At 41.5% G+C, this 20,425-nt stretch overlaps 2 protein-coding genes across 3 annotated transcripts; one reads left to right on the top strand and one right to left on the bottom strand.

The window, feature by feature from the left end:
- Positions 1-82: 82 nt before the first annotated feature.
- Positions 83-5,378, top strand: paqr9 (progestin and adipoQ receptor family member 9). Its single transcript, XM_026352839.1, has one exon. It carries the CDS (start codon positions 1,025-1,027, stop codon positions 2,186-2,188), a length of 1,164 nt encoding a protein of 387 aa, XP_026208624.1. The 5' UTR covers positions 83-1,024; the 3' UTR covers positions 2,189-5,378.
- Positions 5,379-8,145: 2,767 nt separating this feature from the next.
- On the bottom strand, positions 8,146-19,052 carry aco1 (aconitase 1, soluble). 2 transcript variants are annotated; one of them, XM_026353013.1, is made up of 21 exons: positions 18,972-19,052; positions 17,207-17,339; positions 16,938-17,106; positions 16,453-16,590; positions 16,227-16,296; positions 15,943-16,126; positions 15,597-15,736; positions 15,323-15,494; positions 15,039-15,139; positions 14,726-14,842; positions 14,470-14,629; positions 14,255-14,390; positions 13,724-13,808; positions 13,279-13,435; positions 11,635-11,759; positions 11,425-11,529; positions 10,763-10,905; positions 10,205-10,352; positions 9,948-10,070; positions 9,526-9,711; positions 8,146-9,444 (listed from the first exon to the last, which is right to left on the bottom strand). In XM_026353013.1, the coding sequence occupies exons 2-21, from the start codon at positions 17,313-17,315 to the stop codon at positions 9,328-9,330; spliced, it is 2,685 nt and encodes an 894-aa protein (XP_026208798.1). In that variant the 5' UTR covers positions 17,316-17,339; positions 18,972-19,052; the 3' UTR covers positions 8,146-9,327. The 2 variants fall into 2 exon arrangements, with proteins under 2 accessions (XP_026208798.1, XP_026208799.1); XM_026353014.1 differs by having other exon boundaries at positions 18,964-19,047.
- Positions 19,053-20,425: the final 1,373 nt, after the last annotated feature.

The raw sequence follows: 20,425 nt of genomic DNA, 5'->3' as shown, positions 1-20,425 counted from the left end.
CCCCCTGGGTCAGCTCAGCAGCACTGATCAGTAGTGTTACATCACGGCCTCTGGGTTTTATTTTGAAACGCCCAGGCGGAACCCCTGGCTGTTGTCGCTCACTTGACCACCGCTGGTACCTGTCAAGCTGCCTCCTGTCTCTCAGTGTTCCGCTCAAATGCCGGCTGGCTTCAGCCTCACAGGGCTCGACACTTTCGGCAGTGCTCCAGCCTCCGCTCGGGAGAATGTTTGTAGGAGTTGCTGGTGATATTATGGCGTTTTTAATCGTGACCTTGCGTTAGGGCAGAACACCGGCTCCGGCTCCGGCTCCGGGGGGTCTTCCTCTCTGCAGCGTCCTGCGTTGCAACGGAATGGAGCTGGATGGATTAAGAGTCGGGACGTGGAAACAGACTGAAGGAGCAGGAACAACCTGAGCAATGGAAGCCTGCTGTAGCCTGATATAGTACTCGGGGCCAGCATGACCTACATACCACCTCCAGGACATCTCTGCTGCGAGGACCCTTGAAGCAGTGACTGACGTGCTGTTCAACCTTGTACCACAGTAACAAGTGACCTTCATTATATTTGCTGCTGCAGAACTATGCATAACAGGATTATCCATACACATCATGTCCTATGCAAAGTAAGGGAACAAGACCAGAAGCATGAGAAGCAGTGCACGCTGCCTTGCTGGATGTTTTGCTCACCTTTTCTAGCTCTCTGGGGTCAAAGAGGAAACCAAAAAGAAACATTAACCAAGCAGGTGGCCTCTGGGTACTGCACGCTCCCTGGCTGCGTCTCTCAGTATACCGCTGGACTACACACCTGTGCTGCTCTTTGGATTGCCCTACAGCTCGCGAGGACATGGGGTCAAAGATCCACCTCTTCATGCCTTATCCACTGTTAAGCAACTGATTGTATCTTAGTGATTACTAATTATGCTGTGGTCAGCAATAAAGTAAACAGCCAAGCAATATAAAGGGAAGCTGAAAAACATCTTGTCCAAATAGACATTTCTCGGCTGTCAGCGACATAATCCCATTCCATGATGCTTCTGAACTGTGGTCAGCCATTACCTCTTCTGAGGCATACAGATGTACCACCTCGGGTGACAGAAAACTTCATCTTGACTGGCTACCGCTTCCCAAACTATACCCTAAGGGACTGCTTACTCTCAGCCTTCAGGCCTACCAATGAAACAGGCAACTTCTGGACACACTTCCTCCCAGTTTTCATCTTTTTATACTACTTTGTGGAAGTTTTTGGTTGGGAAGGTGCACCACATAGTGATGCCCCATTTTTCTATCCATTGTGGAATTACTTCATTGGAGTGTTCTGTCTTCTAATGGCTAGCAGCATGGCCCACCTGCTCAATTCGATGTCTCTGGTAGTAAGAGAAGTCTGCTTCTTTGTGGATTATGGCACTATTAGCGCCTACACAGTTGGCTCATCATTGGCGTACTACTACTACATCCACCCTCGGGCAGGGATAGCTGTGACAGGAGAACACAATGGGTCCCTTATGGACTTGAAACATGAGGCTGCACCAGCTCCCATGTCATCCTATGCAATCCCAGAGTTCAACATGTTCTTTGAGACCTTCTACATCCCAAGCGCATGTGTTGTAGCAATCATTTGTGTCTTGTCTTGCTGCAATACTCGCCAACAGTGGAGGCAGCATCGATACATCATACGAACCCTTGTTTTCCTCCTCCCGTTCCTCATCTCTTCCACACCAGTCTTCTACCGCCTCCTCACCACATCGCCTTATTCCACCACCTCGTCCTCCTTCACTGCTTCCACCGCCATGTCCACCTTCTTCTATCGTCACTGCTTGTGGCTGCTAGTTTCAGCTGTCTTCAACATCAGCAAACTCCCCGAGCGGCTAGCCCCGGGTCGCTTTGACATCTGGGGACACAGCCATCAGTGGTTCCACTGCTGCACATTTCTGTCCATCCTTGATGAGCTTCACATGATCAAGACCGAGGTGAGGGCAATCCTGCTTAGCTCGACTCTGCTGCTGCCCCCTGCCACCCTATCCCGCCTACCTGGACCTACCATAGGGTCTACCTATGGAGTGATGTTTCTCCTCCAGTCTACCATTGTCTCCATCATTGCGTGGTTCTCCTGGTGTGCCAGCTGCATCTATGGACCTCAGATTGACCAGCTAGCAAAGGAGCACCCCAAGAAATACCTGAAGTGTCACTGACAGACATCATTTCTCTAGCGTCTTGACTGGGATGAGATTTGCACAAGCATACAGAGCCATACCACAAAGAGAAGCGCACAAATATTATTAGAAACAATATTTGTATGTATATTGTATGTTTTTTCCAGCTTTCATGACAGAAATTGGGGACAACAGGAGATGAAAGGATTTCATTTTGAGCTCACCATGGATACCGAAAAACCTTGACAGTTCTTTTCCCTGAGTTGCTCCAGCATGTTCCAACAGCATGTCTGAGCAGTGGGGATAATAACTACCTCTTGGGGCTGTATACATGAGCACAGAAGAAATGTGTTGGTACCCACGAGAACATGTTCGGGTAATTGAGCTTAAAGGTCTGAATGGCCGTTTACAGAAGTCACTGATGCATTGATGCTGTCGAATCCTTCCTCCTGTTGCATTTCCCCTTCCTCTGACCTTAAATGGTATCTTTCAAAAGGTTTCTTCTGTGACTTCAGTTAAACCCATTGTTTCACACATAGTTTTTTCTGACCTCTGTTAACCATATCTTCTCTCAAACTTACACTCACACGCAGTCTCACTTCCTCTCTTTCTTTTTAAGTGATCCTAGCAGGAGGAAGTGTGGTAGCCTTGCCGACATAACAGAAATAGCTGAGAGCTCATATCAGCCTCACAGTAAAGCACTTTCAGGGGGCCGGTCAGACTTGCCCTGACATTAAGAAGCCATGCTCGCTTTCAAAACCTTAAAGGACACTGAACATTTGTACAGTATAGCATATAATGATGTCCTGCTTTCATGTTTTATTGGATTACTTGGGTTATTTAGACGCGAAACGTATTCATAAGCAGCTTTTAATGGTTTTCATCACACTGGTGACTAGTTTCCCATAGATTATGTGCACAAGTGCTGTTGTTCAGGTTGAATGCAATGTCTTTCTGCAATGTCTTTTTTTCAGTCTGTTTGAAAAGAATAGTAGATTTTAGTAAAAAAAAAAAAGAAAAGAAAAGAAAAAAAAATAGATTAACAGAATAAAAAAGGTTTTAGCAGCTTTTTCCTGTTTCAAGGCAGCCTCTCAGATTGAAAGCCATAGTTTGCAACAGTGATAAGATAATGGCAATATTGTAGTTGTACTACATCATCAGGAACTTCCTGGATAGATTTGCACTGGACATATACATCAGGTTAATTATTCAACTAGCAGTTTGCAAATTTCATGTATTATCATTGCATTTGTATCACAGATAAAAATGTTAGGCCACAAAATCTTTGAAAAACTGAAAAAGACTTAACTTAAACTTAACTTTTTAATTCACCACTCTTCTGAAGATGTGTCTTAAATCCTCAGTGATTGCCAAGACGTCTACCAGGAAAGATTGTATTTATATATAAGATTATAAAATCTGGTGAGACTCTGGGGCCTACATATTCACGATCCAAAGAAAGACAATAGTCCAAAATGTCCTTACAAAATTTGTACAGAGAAAACCAAATTTACAGATGATATTGGTCTAAATCAATGTTCCTGTTATTTTCCACAGCAGGATACAAAGCCGAGATGTAACCAGGAAAACGATTTTATGACCTGCTGGGGTTTCAAAGATCACTAAGTATTGATCATTTCAGAAGTGACTAGACTGAAATACAATGATAATACGTGCAAAAACAGGGGCTATAGTTCACCGCGTAAATGAAATGCTAACCTCAATGATTAAACGTATTTATTGATTGCATGAAGTGAGGTTTAACACTGTTGCTAACTAATATCTATCTATGTGCTGTAGGATAATATATTGCCTGCAAAACATTTGCTATCACCTCTTGTCAACATACCCCTTTAAATGTCTGCTTTGCTCTCGGGGGTGTTTGGTTATGTAGAATTCTTTTATCCGACCCAAATGACAGACACTGGACTCAGATGAAGTTCAGCTTTGGTTGTTTTAGATCCAGCTATACTGGGAAATGATCTTTTGCTCCCCCTGACTGTAATTATCTTTGTCCATGTTGTCATGTTTAAGTTAGGCACCCTCCAGGAGAGAAGTGGGAAGGAGAGATAGTTCAGTGTCGTGTCGTGTCGTGGTGGCCTGGTAAGCCAACACTCAGTACAGATCAGAGGCATTTCCCTTTCTGCTGTGTCACCTGTAGCTGCAGCTTTGTTCACCATGATTAAACTCAGCAATTTCTGTCTTCAACAAAAAAAAAAACTCAACAAAACGTCTGATGTAACACCCAATCTGCTGTGACGTCCATGAACAAGACACGTAGTGCTGCTGAGTTTCTCTGCCCTCCGTGAAGGAGGAGGAACCAAGACTACAGCTGGGCATTATAAATATGATTCCTGTGTTTTGAGTTGATTTGCACACTGAAAATGGACCGTCAGTCCCCACACTGACTTTTACAAGAGAATGTGTGTTTTCATGTTCTTTGGGATGTTGTTGTCAGAGAGTGACTGTCTTAAACTGTAAACTCTTAGTCTAATGTCACATTTACGTGTTGTTTGTCACTGTCTAATTTCAGAACTTGTATGATAATAGCTGTTAGTTCGAACCTTATCTGGACATGTGTGTCAATGCGCTCACTTGCACAAGAGAAAATGATGATGAGCTGGATGCTGGATGATCATTTATTATGTATGACACTGGAATGAGTACATGAGGACCATATTGACTAGTTGTGATAATCATGCTGTTATGGTGCACTTTAAAGCTTCTTCAAAGCTCATTTAAGGGTCAACCCTGCAGTACTGTATTATTGTCAACACATTTCAAGTTTAGGTTTGTACTTGGACTTGTGAGTGAATAATCACATCAATTCATCAGATGCATCGGGTATTGAAGCAATGCTTCTACCTCAGTAGGCATTTGTGTCCTGAGAAGACCCATCGCTGAAACGGATTTCACCTCCTTTGACCTCTCTAGACCGTGTTTAAACAGTGTGCATGTGTTAATGCAGTGCTCAGTATGTGATTGTTAGACTTGCAGACTACTGTATCCTACCTAGTGAAGTACTCAGGGGTGGCTGAAGAATGACATCAATATATTATTTATATGTGCGTTTCATTTCTGAATTACCAGAGGTGGAGATTAATTATACAGTAGTACTCAGTGTCTGGTAATGCTGAAACAATGAAATCCTCTTCCATCATGTTAACTGTATCAACTAGCCCGAATAATGTAGATGATTTGAGTTCTACTGAATAAATTATGCAGATAACTGGCTGGTATCATTGTTTTTACTGTGGGTTGTGTGTTAAAATGAGATTTGGTAGCCTCACCAGCAGCTCAGATGCATTTGGTCCAATTTGATCCACAGACAATGTCAACAATGAGATTTCCACTAAATTTGTTGCAGTTATTCAAGATCGCTAGAGCATTAATCCAGAAGAATTTAATGATCTTAATCTAATCTAAAATTATTTCCACTCAACCAAAAGTACCATTAACAGAATGATTCATGTCACTCACCTGTACTTAGAGAGCAAAACGAACACATCCTGATGGAATTGCATAATGACATGCTAAATATGAAGCACCAGAGTGGATTAGTATTGTATTTAATCTATGAATGAAGTAATTAAAAGACAGACTGATAGATTGATAAATGCAACGTTAGTATACTAACAACCTAACATTACAAATAAGCAGCATGACAACATGCCATGTTACATGCCAAGCATTAGAAAAGCATCCCAGCTGCAGTTCACCTGCTAACATTAACCATAACTGGCTCTGTCCAAAGTTCAACCCGAGTTTAAATGAACATGCATCTAATTTGTTTTATCCAAATGAAAACGTTTGTTGCTTTAGAGCTGAGACAGGCAACATGCGACCTCTACAGAATATTTCCAACATCAGCTATACCACAAACTATTGTTATTACATTTGAAATGAACAAGACTAGTCACACCCGTGTGTTATTATTATTATTTTGAACTCTGCTTTGAGTCTTTAAGCTACAGGCTAACTATGTGACTCCTGGATTCATGCACAGGCATAAGACTGATGTTGATGTTGAAAAATAAAATATTGATCTAGAATTCAAAGTTCACGGTGAACATGTCTGGCTGACGTCCAGATGACCTTAACTGGCCACTGCGTGCAAAGACCGGCCACTCTCAGAGCTGCCGTCGTGGCTGTAGACCTTCACACCTGGACTTGTAAGAGTTAACTGAGTTGATGTCAGTGGTTTTCCAAGGTTTGAATAATTCAAATGTTTTCAAATGACTTTTAGTCCAGGTACTGATTTGAAAGCCTAGTGCTCTCTCAGTTTTAGTGCATATGTTTTTGTGTGTGTGTGTGAGTATGTGCCACTGCTGCAGGTGTACTGGACCTTGACAGGGTCATGTGCACAAGCAACACGTGTCGCTGGCTTTTTATGTCCACCCCTCCCCCACACAGGCTTTTTCCATCCCTCTGTCTCTTTTTACTTGTGACGTCCCGGGTCACAAACAAATGGCTGGTGAAACATGAACCACAGAGAGAAGATCGTCATCGTGTAGTGTTGCTGGCGTGGACGGTGGAAATGTTTCTCTAGTAACACGAGTAAACGTGACTGGATTCAGAAGACGGATGACAACGAAGGAACTTCAAGACCAAAAGTGCAGAACTAGATCATGATTCATGAAATCATCCTTCTTAGATTACATTTACTTCACTTAGTGTAGGAAAGAGAGCAGCTTCAGGGGTGCACTGGATTTAGACAGTTTGTAGACAATCTCCCAGTCCCAGCTGCTGAGAAGCTCCCCTATAGCCCCTGCCATGCTTCACTGTAGGGACGGTATTAGCCATGAGAGCAGTACCTGGTGATCTCCAGACATAGAGTGCATCCACAAAGTATTTACAGCATGTCACTATTTCAACATTTTGTTACGTTACAGCCTTCACACATCTGGAGGTTGAGTCGTGGCAACTAGACGTCCTTCTTGTCTGAAGATAGAGAACACAAATTTATCCTCCAGGTTTGGTTTCACTCCATCCTTTGGGCTAAATAGTCTTGTTGGGTGAAACAACGGTAGGGGAGGATGTGAAGGATGTAATAGTGACACCTCTGCCAACCCCTCTTATGGGTCATTAGGTGTGTCCAACCTGGTGAGCATCATACTCAAAAGACTTATAGCTGTAATTTGTGCTAGAGGTGGTTCAACAAATTAATGAGCTGTGAATACTTATGCACGTCATTATAAGGTATTGTTTGTCTAATTCTGAGTAAAATAGTGAAGTGTGTCTATTTTAGAATAAGGCTGTAACATAACAAATTGTAGAAAAAGTTAAGTGCTGTAAATATTTTCTGGATGCACTGTAGTGCTGCTCTAAGAGTTTTATTTTATCAGATCAAAGAATCTTTGTCCTCCCCCAGAGACTTCTAAATGCTGTTTAGCAAACAGCCTGTGACCTCCATCCATGAAGACCTGATTGGCGTGTTAGTGTCACTCACAGGGTGATTTCCTTATCTCTGCACAGGACTTCTGAAGCAGTTAGGATGACCCATCAGTCACTCTGTCACCAAGGTCCTTATTGTCTACTTACTCTAGAAGAATCCTGGTGGTTTTAAACTTCTGATATCTAATTAGAGTTCCTTTTTTCATTGGTGCTCTGTATTTAGTACAAGTCAAATGTTGTATTATCAGCATCTCAGTACCATCTCATGAAAGCTACTCACAGCACCCTCTAGTGGCTAACACCAGGAGCTGGCCTACATAGAAAATGTCTCCAACTCAAAATAGGAAGGTACATCAGATGATAGAAACACAAAGCTGTCACCTCTCATATCACTTTCTTTCCTTTAAACTGTATAGTAGAAGAAAACTCACTTTGTTTTTTAAATATCACAGTGTATGATCAGCCTCAAGGCTATTTATGGCACTAAATGACTTAGGGAATTATTTTAAGACTGTTCTCCAGTGTATTGAAAATTAAAAACAATAGAGTAAGAAAGCATTCCAATAGAGCCCCGTAATCACAAATGAAAATGAGCTTCAAGCTGACTGGCTTTGTGTCTTTTATTCTGTTTAACATCGTTATTCTGCAGCTCAGTAGATTCAGAATGTAAAACAGTCCAACAAAAACATGGCTGGGTCAGTCAGGATGTAGATATATATAGATCTTTGAATGACGATGATCAGACATGTAATTAAGGCAGTCAAAGACGTTAGGACACAGGAATGTTTTCTATCAAAATCAAGTACAGCAAGATAAAGACAAAAATCCAGCCTGAAGAGAGACAAGCACAGAGGTAAGTGTGGGGAAAACAGCTGAGGGACAATGTACAATAACCATTAGCGTCACACAGTATTTCGATCTGGAAGTGTAATCGCAGTAATATAAAGTCACACCTGATTCTTCCTTCATGATTTGGAAGAATGTGTGATCCACCCAAAGTTGATTCTTGAGGTCTCAACACAAAGCGTGTTTTTAAAGGGCAAATTCACTTTTATTACAACTTTTCAAATGTTTCTAACTCTTGAACATCCTGCTGTTCAACAGTTACTGTGGACTAGAGAAATAAGTCCTACAACAGTAAATGCTCCACAGCCATTAGGTGTCTGAAAAAGGAGGTTGCTTACGAGTGTCTAGAGAGGTTGTCAGCAACATTTAATACCAATGCTATAAAGGTGACTAGTTGTTAGTGTTTTCTCCTGCAGGTTTCTGAAGCTGCTGGAAACTGATGAGAGTGATGACTACAGTCACACACAGGTCGCATACTAGTCAAACTGTTGTTGTTACAGCTATGGCCTCAAGCACGGGCGTCACTAACTCAAGTAAAACATAACTACGCTTTGGGCTGGACTACAATTGCTAAGTTGTAATAAACTGGAATGATTCATTATCCTAGTTCTGATGTACCGTTTGTAAAATAAAACTACCGGTGTGTGTGTGTGTGTGCGTGCGTGTGTGAAACCGTCACGTGAGCTTGATGTGACACAGTGTCTTTCTTTAAGGTTTTACTCAGCCTTGCATATGTTCACTACGTAGGACTATATGTTATTACACAAGTTAAACCGGACTCGTCGCAGCATTCTCAAAAATGAGAACATTGTTAAGTATGGAGTGGTTTCTGATTGGATGATTCCTGGACGGCATTCTTCTGTTAACCGTTACATTACAGCTGTTGGACTCCAACAGAGAATTAGAAAAATTAAGTGCTTCTTTCTTTCTGTGCTTTGTTAGTTTGTGGACATCTTGCGGATCATGTAGTTGAGGATGCCTCCGTTGTGGAAATACGCCAGCTCCACGTCCGTGTCGAATCGCATCCTCACTTGGAATGTTTTTCCTGTGTCGAGCTGTTAGGGCAGCACAGAGGCGACGTCAGGTGCGGCATTACAGGTAGATTTGGAACCTCTTGAAAACTGAGCTTAACCTACCTTAACGTCGACGTTCATCCTGGGAGTGAGCTGCTCGGGGATGATGACGGTGTAGCGCTCTTTGCCGGTCAGCCCCAGACTGTCAGCAGTGTCTCCAGGTAGGTACTCCAGAGGAATCACTCCCATCCCCACCAGGTTACTGCGGTGGATCCGCTCGTAGCTCTCTGCCAGGACTGCCCTTATACCCTTAAATATTTCAAACATAAAAGGTCATTTTCAACCCTCAGAAACACTAATGTTTTTCCAGGCAATGTTTTCCACAGTGCAACTGGAAACTGTATTCATTCGGCTCGTTCTCCTTTAGGAAAAGCCAATAAGTAAAGCCTTGAGTTTTCTCTAAATCATTCCAGACTACGTCAACACAGCTATCCTGTGTTTTTCTTTCTTTCATGAGGAGCAAAGTGAAGGTAAATTGTGCTCACCAGTAGGAAAGGACCTTTCGCTGCCCAGTCCCTGGAGCTCCCTGAGCCGTACTCCTTCCCTGCAAGAACCAGCAGCGGGACACCGGACTGTTGGTACCTCTCTGCAGCATCGAACACATCCAGCTAGATAAAAAGAGCAGAAGGTGCAGGAGGAGTCAGATTATCCAAGATCAATGAGTTATCAACATTTCTGAGGAAAAAAGGAAACAAATATTTTCTGGTTCCAGCTTGTCAAATGCTGAAAGCTTGAATCTGACCGTTTCTCCACTTGGCAGGTGAATGGTTTGTGGTGCCTGCTTGTTGAGGAACTTGTTGAAGAGACGGATGTTGGCAAATGTGCCTCTCGCCATCACAGCGTCGTTACCTCGTCGAGAGCCGTAAGAGTTGTAGTCACGAGGGGTCAAACTGTCAAAACAGAGAGTCAAACAGAAAGCTGTTGTGACCAGCTGTTATCAGAGTGCAAATTATTAAAAAAGATTTTTCCTGCAGCAGAAGTGAGTGTTTCGCACCATAACCTACACTCTGAGGTCCATGTACTGCCTTCTGGTTCTCTCTTTAAGCAGCCACAAGCTACAACCAACAGATACAAACACTCTTTTCTACCCTCAGCTATCAGTATGGTAAACTCAGAGAGAGGACAGTGATGAAAGCGCCCCCCCCCCCTTCCACTATGTACTTTTTGTGGACTGTGTCTGTTTTCTCTGTGTCATGTGCTACTATGCTGTTAGAAAAAATGATTGCCCCCTGGGGACAATAAAGTTATTGATTGATTGTTGAAGACTGCTGCTACAGCAGAGAGCAGGGAAACCACTCACCCCCTGTTGGTCAGGTAGCGAGCTGCAGGGCTGTTCCTGGCAATGTTCCCTGCAGGAGAAATGTGGTCGGTGGTAACAGAGTCTCCCAAGTTCAGCAGCACGTGGGCATCGTGTATGGACTTAGGAGGCTGTAGTTCCATGATCTGAATGTGGACAAGATGATGCACGAAATAGCCATGACAACACAACACAACAGTACCACTGTCTGATGCTAAAACAGTTCTGTCAAAATGCTGTGTGGTAAAGACTCTTCAGGATGTAGCCGTGCTGGAAGAAGCACCAGTTACTGTGGCAGAACAGTAATTGTTGGAAGCTTGGTACAGACGTTTACCTTTAATAAACAGAGGTTTATTAAAAGTATTTTTTTTTTTTTGTTGTTGTTGTTTTGAATGACATTTGGCAAGAATTTAGTAATAAGATAAAATCAGGACAATTGCAAATCAAGTTGTTCATTGTCACATTTATCTAATCTGACAATTAAAAAAAAAAGTTTCATGTTCACTATTTGTTCTTTTAATATTGTTTTGCCTTGGACTAAGCAGTAATTGGTCACACATTGCCAAGCTTTTTAATTTTTTTAATTTCAACTAATTTCAGTGTGAACAATTACATTTGTGGTAATTAAAAATACAAATAGGATGAGGTTGTGATTTTATATTTACCAAACCATCAAAGAATGGTGGTGACTTGATGTAGGTTGATTTGGGGTCCCAGGTATACAGCTTGTCAGAGGGAGCAACAAGAGAGTTCCAGCGCTCATTGACTTTCTGTATAAACACACATAAACACACACACACAGTCACACTTACTACGGCTGCTGTTTATCAAACTGTTGGAAAGCTTTCTTTCCCAGTGAATTCAGTTTACACTACCTCAATCTTCTCATAGACTTCTTTGAACATTGATGGGATAACAAACGTTCTTTCCACAGCCTGGATCTCTTCTCGTGTCGGCCAGATATCCCTTAGGAAAATCTCTTTGCCTTCAGCGTTAATGGCTACAGAGGAGAAAGTTGACAAGAGGCTATCAAGAAGGTATAAAAACAACATTGTTTTGTGTTTTAACCTAAGTGACTGTTTTGGCTGAGAATCTTATTCATAGGTGAAGTTAAAGTTAACCTTTCAAGGAGTTTAGTGTTTGAGAACCAGTAATTTGGAAGTTCAAAAACAAACTAACACACTGGGGTGGCTGTGGCTCAATAGGTAGAGCAGTCGACTGCCAATCACAGGATTGGTGGTTTGATTCCCGGCTGCCACGTCACATGCCAAAGTGTCCTTGGGCAAGATACTGAACCCCTAGTTGCCCCCGGTGAGTCAGGTCAGCTGCATAGCAGCTCTGCCATCGGTGAGTGAATGTGTGTCTGCTTGTGTGTGTGAATGGGTGAATGAGACGCAGTGTAAAGCGCTTTGAGTACCAGCTAGGCAGAAAAGCGCTATATAAGTGAAAAACATTTACCAAACCTAATCCAGCAGTATCCCTTGGTGAAAAGTCACTTTTATATTCAGGGGACAGGGCTACTGTAAGGCTCTTCTTTCTGGTCTGCCCAAAAACAATATAATTCAGTTACAGCTGATCCAGAACTCCACTGCTAGAGTCCTATCCAAAACCAGAAGCCAGAAACAGTTTTTAAGTCACTGCAATGGCTGCCTGTCAGTTCCTGTTTTATTTTATAATTATTTTACTAGTTTTTCTAATACTTCATGGTTTTGCCCTGGACCTATATGTTAAACATAATTTCACTGTATAAACCAATACTTTCTCTGAGATCCTTTGCACAGGCCAGTGGTAATGCTCAAACCTACTACTGTAGCCTGGCTTGTGATTAAAACATTTTGTGGCTTTGGGAGGTGCAGGATGCCACCATAACACTACTTCACTACATCTATTAGGTGTAGGACTCACACACCACAGTTTTAACTGGATCACCACAGGGCTGTGTTCTCTCTCCTCTCCTATACACAAATGATTGAGTATTAGCAGGTTTGAAAATCATCCCATCTTAAAATGTGCAGACGACACAATGATAGTCAGCCTGTCAATGTGTCGGCCACCATAAGATGACTCGTCTCATGGTCCTGTGGTGGATTCATTTTTAGGTGCTCTGAATCCTTCCTTGAGTTGAATGTAACAAAAACTAAGGAAGTGTGTATTGATTTTAAGCGTAATGCACCAGGTTCTGTCAGCACTGTAATAAATGACCAGACTGTAGAAACAGTCGACTCCTTCAAATACCTGGGCACCATAACCAATAACAAACTGTCATTTTGGCAGGAGAAGCACCAGTAGTGGCCAGTGAGATGTTAAAGGGGCCTGTGTAACCCCTGGTCCCCATGTCTCCCAACCTGCATGTATACAGAGCAATTTCACACTTTTTTCCTGATGTCAGCTGTAGTTGTACATATGTACCTAAAAAGCAGTGCAACATGTTCTGTACTTAACATGAATAATGACTAATGTGCTGATAAACAAAAGTTCCATCATACATTTCTTTGGATGTTAATTTCAAAACTACTCACCAATGGGCTCTTTCTCAAAGTCTATCCTCACTGTGCCTGCTATAGCATAAGCAATGACTAGTGGAGGAGATGCCAAGTAGTTTGCTCTGGTGTTGGGGTGGACTCGCCCTTCAAAGTTTCTGTTCCCTGACAGAACGCCTGCAGCAACCAGGTCTCCCTGAAACACAAGGCAGTGTAAACAGGAGTAAGTACAAAATACAGTATAAACTTAACATATAAGTGTTGGTCTAACTTGAAAGGAGAGACCCATTTTAGGACAACAAAAAGTGCTTGCAAAGAAACATTAACACGGGAAAAGACCAGTTTAATGTTTGCACAGTACAAGTGAAGAATGCTAGAAAGAGGAAAAGATACGTGAGGGAGAAAACCAGCTAGAGTGAGGCTGAAGAGGCAAAATAACACAGTAAAGATGTGCAAACAGCCTCTTACTGCAAAACACTGGTACCTTGGTTATGGCCTCCACCACCGGCTCTGGAAGCGGCCCACTGTTGCCTATACACGTCATGCAGCCATATCCAACAACTTCAAAGCTAATGGGAAAGAAAAATGATTATTTACAGGCATGCAAATCATGGTCTGTTCCTACACTGCTGCTTCTTGTTGCTTCATATTTGAGTTGGTTCAATTGTTTGGGAGTACTAGTTTTTACTGTTAGTAGGAAAAAAAAAATCTTAATCCATGGTTAAGGTTTTAACTGTTTGCTCAGTTCACATTAAGTGTGGGGCTTGGTAACGGGTGGTTGTTGCCACTGTGTTATTGTTTATAAAGCATATAAACATAATCTACATCTTTATGAGCTATATCAGTGACAGCTGAGCAAACTCTGTGTGTGTGTGTGTGTGTGTGTGTGTGTGTGTGTGTTTGTGTGTGTGTGTGTGTTCAAGCTCAACATTGTCATTGTCCTTTCTACATGAAACTCATGTGCAGGGTTGTCTATAAATGAAGGCAGGTGAGTAAAATGATCTGAGCAACCTACCCTAGCTGAGAGAGGTAGTCCATGACGCCACTCTCCTTTAGGTAGTAGGTGACCACTCCACTGCCAGGGGACAGGCTGGTCTTGATGTACGGCTTCACGCTCAAGCCGCACTTTATTGCCTTTTTAGCCAGGAGTCCTGAGGGAACAACATTCACCTTCATTTACTCTTGTCAAGAAACTGTGACAGTAATGGGATAAAGGAATGATATACAGACCAGCTCCAAGCATGACAGATGGGTTGCTGGTGTTGGTGCAGCTGGTGATGGCAGCGATGACCACTGAGCCGTGGCTCAACATGTACTCTTTTTCATTGAACTGGAAGGGGACCACAGTGTGGTGATGCTCAGGGGGCACATTGAAACCCTTAAAACCTTGCTGAAATGCATCATGAAACAGAATGAGTCATTTTGATTTATAGAACACATAAACAGTTATTAAATAAAAAAATATTATAGATGTACTTGTACCTACCTTTGCTCCCAGGCAGGTTTCAAAATCTGTTTTCATGTCAGAAACAGGAATTCTGTCCTGGGGTCTTTTGGGACCACTGCAGCACGGAACCACTGTGCTCAGATCCAGCTCCACAACCTAAAAGAGAGATACCAGGATATATTAGTATCAGTGATTTATTTTATTTTACACTTCATGACATCTCTCCACCTGATTCCCTCTGCATGTGCACCATAATAATACAGCAACACACACAAAAGAAAATGTGATTCTAGCATTGTCTGTCTTCTGACTGATCAATCAAGAACAAAAAGTGAAATGCACTACAACCAACCTGAGTAAAATCTGGATCCTGAGAAGGATCATTATAGTCTCTGAACATGGCCACCGCCTTCAGGTACTTTGTAATGTAAGTCAGCTTGTCTGCTTCTCGACCTTAATCCAGACAAAGAAGGTAAAACACGGAAGACTAAAACATATCTAATCAAATGGTGGAAAAATTAAATGTGGTCAATGGTAACAGATCTGTTATAGACATGTGGAGGTGGTAAAATCAACCAAATTTCAATCCAACATTTATCTAAGGACATGACAGTGAAGTGTTTCCCCTACACTCACCGGTCTGCTCCAGGTACTGAATGCTGACATTGTCCACGGGGAAGAATGCTGCCGTGGCTCCGTACTCTGGACACATGTTGGCAATGGTGGCTCGATCTGCGATGGACAGCTGAGCCACACCTGGGCCGAAAAACTCCACAAACTTCCCCACTACACCCACTTGACGGAGGTGCTGAGAGCACAAGGAAAGTGGAAGATAATGTGAGCTAAACACTAAATATGACAGAAGTTTCTGCTGTGTTGTAAAATGATTAACAAAACTGACTGTAAGTACCTTAGTTACTGTGAGGACGATGTCAGTGGAGGTAATGAACTTATCTGGGGTCCCGTGCAGCCTGTATCCTACCACTTCAGGCAGTACCATGCTTATCGGCTGACCCAGCATCACAGCCTCAGCCTCAATTCCACCAACACCTTTAAGTTTTACAGCAAATCATTTTTAGGACTTCAGTCCACAGTTCAAGTAAGATAGTGAGGTTTTTATTTATGTTTGTTATTGGCTATCTTTGTGCCGTATTATTCAGTGAGATCAGCAATCAGAATGAACAATTATAAATCTTAAATCTACCAAGACATAGATACAACTTTTAATATCATCTACAGTCAGGTTATCTCCTTACCCCAGCCGAGGACACCCAGGCCATCGATCATGGTGGTGTGGGAGTCTGTGCCTACGAGACTGTCAGGGTAGAAGTATCCATCATGGTTAAACACCACTCGGGCCAGATACTCCAGGTTGACTTGGTGAACAATTCCTGATCCGGGAGGAATGATTCGCATGTTCCTGAAGACTTTAGAGCCCCACTGAAGAAGAGAGCACACATTTAAGAGTTAAAGGAAAACCGTAACAGTATTAAAACCTACAGTATGAAGACCTTTCACTAAGTTTGTTAACTGTTCACACCTTCAAGAACTGAAATCTCTCTTTGTTCCGGTCAAACTCCAAATCCTGGTTTTTCTGAAGGCTGTCAGACCTAAGGCGATTCACATAACACTGTTAGAACCTTAGTAAATACAATGGGTCCATGTTACTGTGTGTTGCATCTCCAAAATAATTCAGTATCTTCTGTATGAGCTCCTCATGCCATAGTGGCGCGACAGTGGAAAGTGTTTGATGACCCTGGTCTTACTTCCTGTTGTAGTCCACTTGGATGGAATGATCGATGACAAGGTCAGCAGGGCAAACTGGATTAATCTTCTCTGGATCACCGCCTAGTTTCATCACTGCATCACGCATGGCAGCAAAGTCCACCACAGCAGGGACACCACTGCAAGAAGAGGTAGAGACTCAACCAGTCAGGGTGAGTCCACAGCAGAGTAATATCTCAATAACAACAAAAGAAACAATGCAATTGTAAATACACCCAAGCAAGAGTCTTTCTGCTTAAAGTGGATGTTAATGATTCTTTGTACTGAAAAATAAACAGAGAAGCATTGGCTTTGACTGAGTAACACATTTTTGACATTTCACAGTTAATAAACCTCTAAAGCTTTTGTTTAACTCCGTGTTGCGTTTTCATGGCACATGTAAATAATCAACATTTCTTAAAGAACAGTTAACGACCTCACAATTCATAACCAGTGACAAAAAAGTTAGGTGGGTTCATAGACATACGTAAAGTCCTGGAGGATGACGCGGGCCGGCCTAAATGGTACCTCCACAGTTTGAGTCTGAGTCTGCTTCCAGTTGAGGATGCTTTCTACATCTGAGCGCTTCACTAGGAACTCATCACAGTTCCTGACAGCAGACTCCAGGAGGACGCGGATGGAGAACGGCAGACGGTCTGAGAAAAAGAGTAGACAGTTAACCTCTCTGGAGCATATGCTGGCATAACTATAACTTACACCAACTATAATTTTTACAACTACATTCATTGTTGTTACCATATCTGGGATCTCCAAGTTTAGAAAGATTGAAAAACTGTTGCTTTGGTTCCTTGGGGTCCAGAGGCTCAACTATATGATTAAAAGGATTATTCATAGTCGCAGACATCCTCCTCTAAGTGTGGGTACAGCTCTAAAAAAAAGGAAATGAAAAGTAAGTCAATAAACATACAGTATTATGCTATGTCTGCTAAAGTGATGATAAAATTATTGCTACTTTTAGCATTTTCTCCTTCAATCTTTAATAGCTCTTCATGAATTCTACTTTAATTTTACTTTAGTTTTTGTTATTTGTTTGTGTAGAAAATGTCAGAAAAGTGATAATTCTACTATATATTTAATATGGAGGTTTTAAAAAATGTTTCTAATGTTTTGGCCATTGTATTTATTTAAATTAGGAGATTAGTGAAGTGGTCAGTGAGTGTGAATGGAGATATTGTTTTTTTCCTTCACACACTATATACATAGAGGATTAATCTGTGTGGCAAAGCATTAGCCTGTAACAGCTTGTGCAGCATGGTGGAGCTGAGGGTCGGTGAACTTTTGGCCCACGCTTCACAAGTGTTGCATAACTGAATCTCTTTAGCAAGCTAATAAACCTTTCAACGGACAAATGTGAAGCTGCAGGTTTGACAAGCCAACTCTCACTTAAAGTGAATACAAACTGAGGTGAAATTCTGGAAATCTGGTTTCACTACAAGGGATTTCCTTGTGTGAGGCGTTATCTGTGTCAAAGGTGAAAATGATGAAAAGATTACTTAACTGGGCCTACGTCTCCTTAACATCTACATACTTGGCTTCCAAGTTGAAATACAGGTAAATGTTACACTGCTGAAAAAGGGCAAAGTCACATTATGATACTTAGATTGCTGAGTGATGTAGCACGGTCAGAGCAATCCCAGCAGCACTAATGTTTTACCCTGAAGATGTGTTGAAAGTATCAATCTGACACTACAAGAATTAAAACATGTAAATGTATTGATATATATATATATTTAGTGCTGCAGACTTAACACACTAGAGCATGATCAAAAACCATCAAAAGGCTGACACCACATGTTTTGCACTGTCACAAAAATGAGCAGACAAAAAGAACTCCCACTGTCTTTGATTATCTGCTTTCTAGTCCAACACAAACTTAAAGCAAACTTTAAGATGGCTATGTGTAGAGATGTTTTTAACAAGTAAGTTAAAAGATTGCATGTCTTGTAGATAAAAACATGCTGGGCATATCACAGTGAAAATACAAAAAGATATATAAAATAAAATACCATTAAAACCTTTTTTTTATTTGATAAAAGCTTTCATTCTTATCTGACTGACGTTAACTGTACATAGTGTTTTGCTTAGCTAAGAAATTAGCGACGTTCACTCTGTTCTATTAGGTTTATTCATGTTTCTTTATTCCTCCTGTCAAAGTTGGCCTCCTGTCATACGTTAGCATTAGCTACTTGGTCAAAGTTCAACATTTGCAAACGTAGAGACTTCGAATAAAAACAGAAAATGAAGAAGAGTCAGAAACATAACTAGTGTTTTCCATTCACCGTCAACACGACTTGTTAGGAAGACGTGAAGCTTTTGACGGTGACAAACCAAACTTAGCTAACTAACGCTAACGTCAACGTTAGTGCACGACTCAACTACTGTGAACAACAGAACCAGAGGGTTCCACTGACAGACAGGTTAGCAACTACTGCCTCCCTGCTAAAACACAGTTAGGTTAACAAAATGCCATGTTTTCACACTTCCTTACTCACTGACTTACTTGAGTGTGCAGCAGAGGAGAAGGAGCAGAAGATGAGCTGTTGTCTCCTGAGCAGCTAACCGACATACACAAACCCCGAGTTCCGCCCCAGCAGCGTCATCACGCACACTTCCGCTCAGAGCTTTATTCACAATAAAAGCCCCACTTCAATGAGGAAACACATTTCAAGAGTCACCTCTTTTTTCCTGTGATATTACAAAGACCCCACTGACCCCACTGACCCCACTGACCCCACTGACCCCACTATCTACTGACAGTGGGAACCACAACGCAAATGAAAATCATTTCACAATGCTTCAACTTTCCAAAAAGAAAAGTCACTTTCTACCATGATATAGAGACATTACATAGCATATCAGGGCCCCTGATCCTCAGGGGCCACTGTTCTGCTTATTTTGCAACCAACAATACCATTAATAATCATGGTGTTTAAAGTGAAGTTGCTTAAAAGTGAAATTTCAACAGCTCGCTTCTATTGCTTTACCTATATTTACCAGCTATCTGTACAGATTCCTGCATGTGTTGGTCATTATTTGCTCAGTTTTGATCAGAACATCCCCGATTACATTTAAAAATTAGATGTGTATGTGGCTCACAGCTTTTCAAAAAAATGTATACATCTGTATATAACAATTAGATTTTAAAACTTTCTTTTACTTAATTACATCACATTAAGTAAGATTTGATTACATTACATTGAGTAAAAGCAAACTTTTTTTCATTTCTATCTCTCACACATTATTGAACGTTGTGTATTAACTGTCTCTTTGGTGCCTAATCCACTAAAGCAATGTCCTCTTGTGATCACTGCAGCTCAAGTGTTTTCTGTCAAAGGCTGATTTTTCTGTCTTGGAAAAAACATGACAGGGTAGTGTGCATTTATATATATTTTTCAAATAGCCGATTTTTTCATTCATTTCACTTCAGTATGTTTGTTCCAAACAAATATGTAGAATAATATTGATACAATTGCTGCTCATTAAAATGCCACTAGGTGGTGCTGCTGCAGCAGCCATTCTAGCTGCTGTCAGCTCCAGAACCATCAGGATTGTGCCCTTACATCTTATTTCTTTGTATTTTTCTCTTCTGCAGTAACAGCTCAGTGTATGATGGTTTCATTTATTTTCACTATTGCCATACAGCAGAATTGTGTTAAATTTACTAAATCACCATAGCACAGCATGTTGCGCTTGGCCGTTATTTTCAGAACCTCTCTCAGACAAGTGTTTAAACAATTTCTTGTACAGCGTCTTGTTTTAAAAATCAGTTACCACTTTTAGATGTCGTGCCTGCAGTGTTAATACATGTAAGGGTACACAGTCACAACATTCAACACATCTGGTGTAAATACAAGATTAAAAGTCTGCTGAAGTAAAAGATGGCAGTTTAGATCATGTGTCTACATCAGATCACAATGTCTGTAATTCCCAAATGTGGACTCGTCTGACCACAGA

Source organism: Anabas testudineus, chromosome 18, assembly GCF_900324465.2.
Source record: "Anabas testudineus chromosome 18, fAnaTes1.2, whole genome shotgun sequence".
NCBI classification, from domain to species: domain Eukaryota; kingdom Metazoa; phylum Chordata; class Actinopteri; order Anabantiformes; family Anabantidae; genus Anabas; species Anabas testudineus.
The sequence above is the reverse complement of the archived record's forward strand: the minus strand, read 5'-3'. Positions and strand labels throughout refer to the sequence as shown.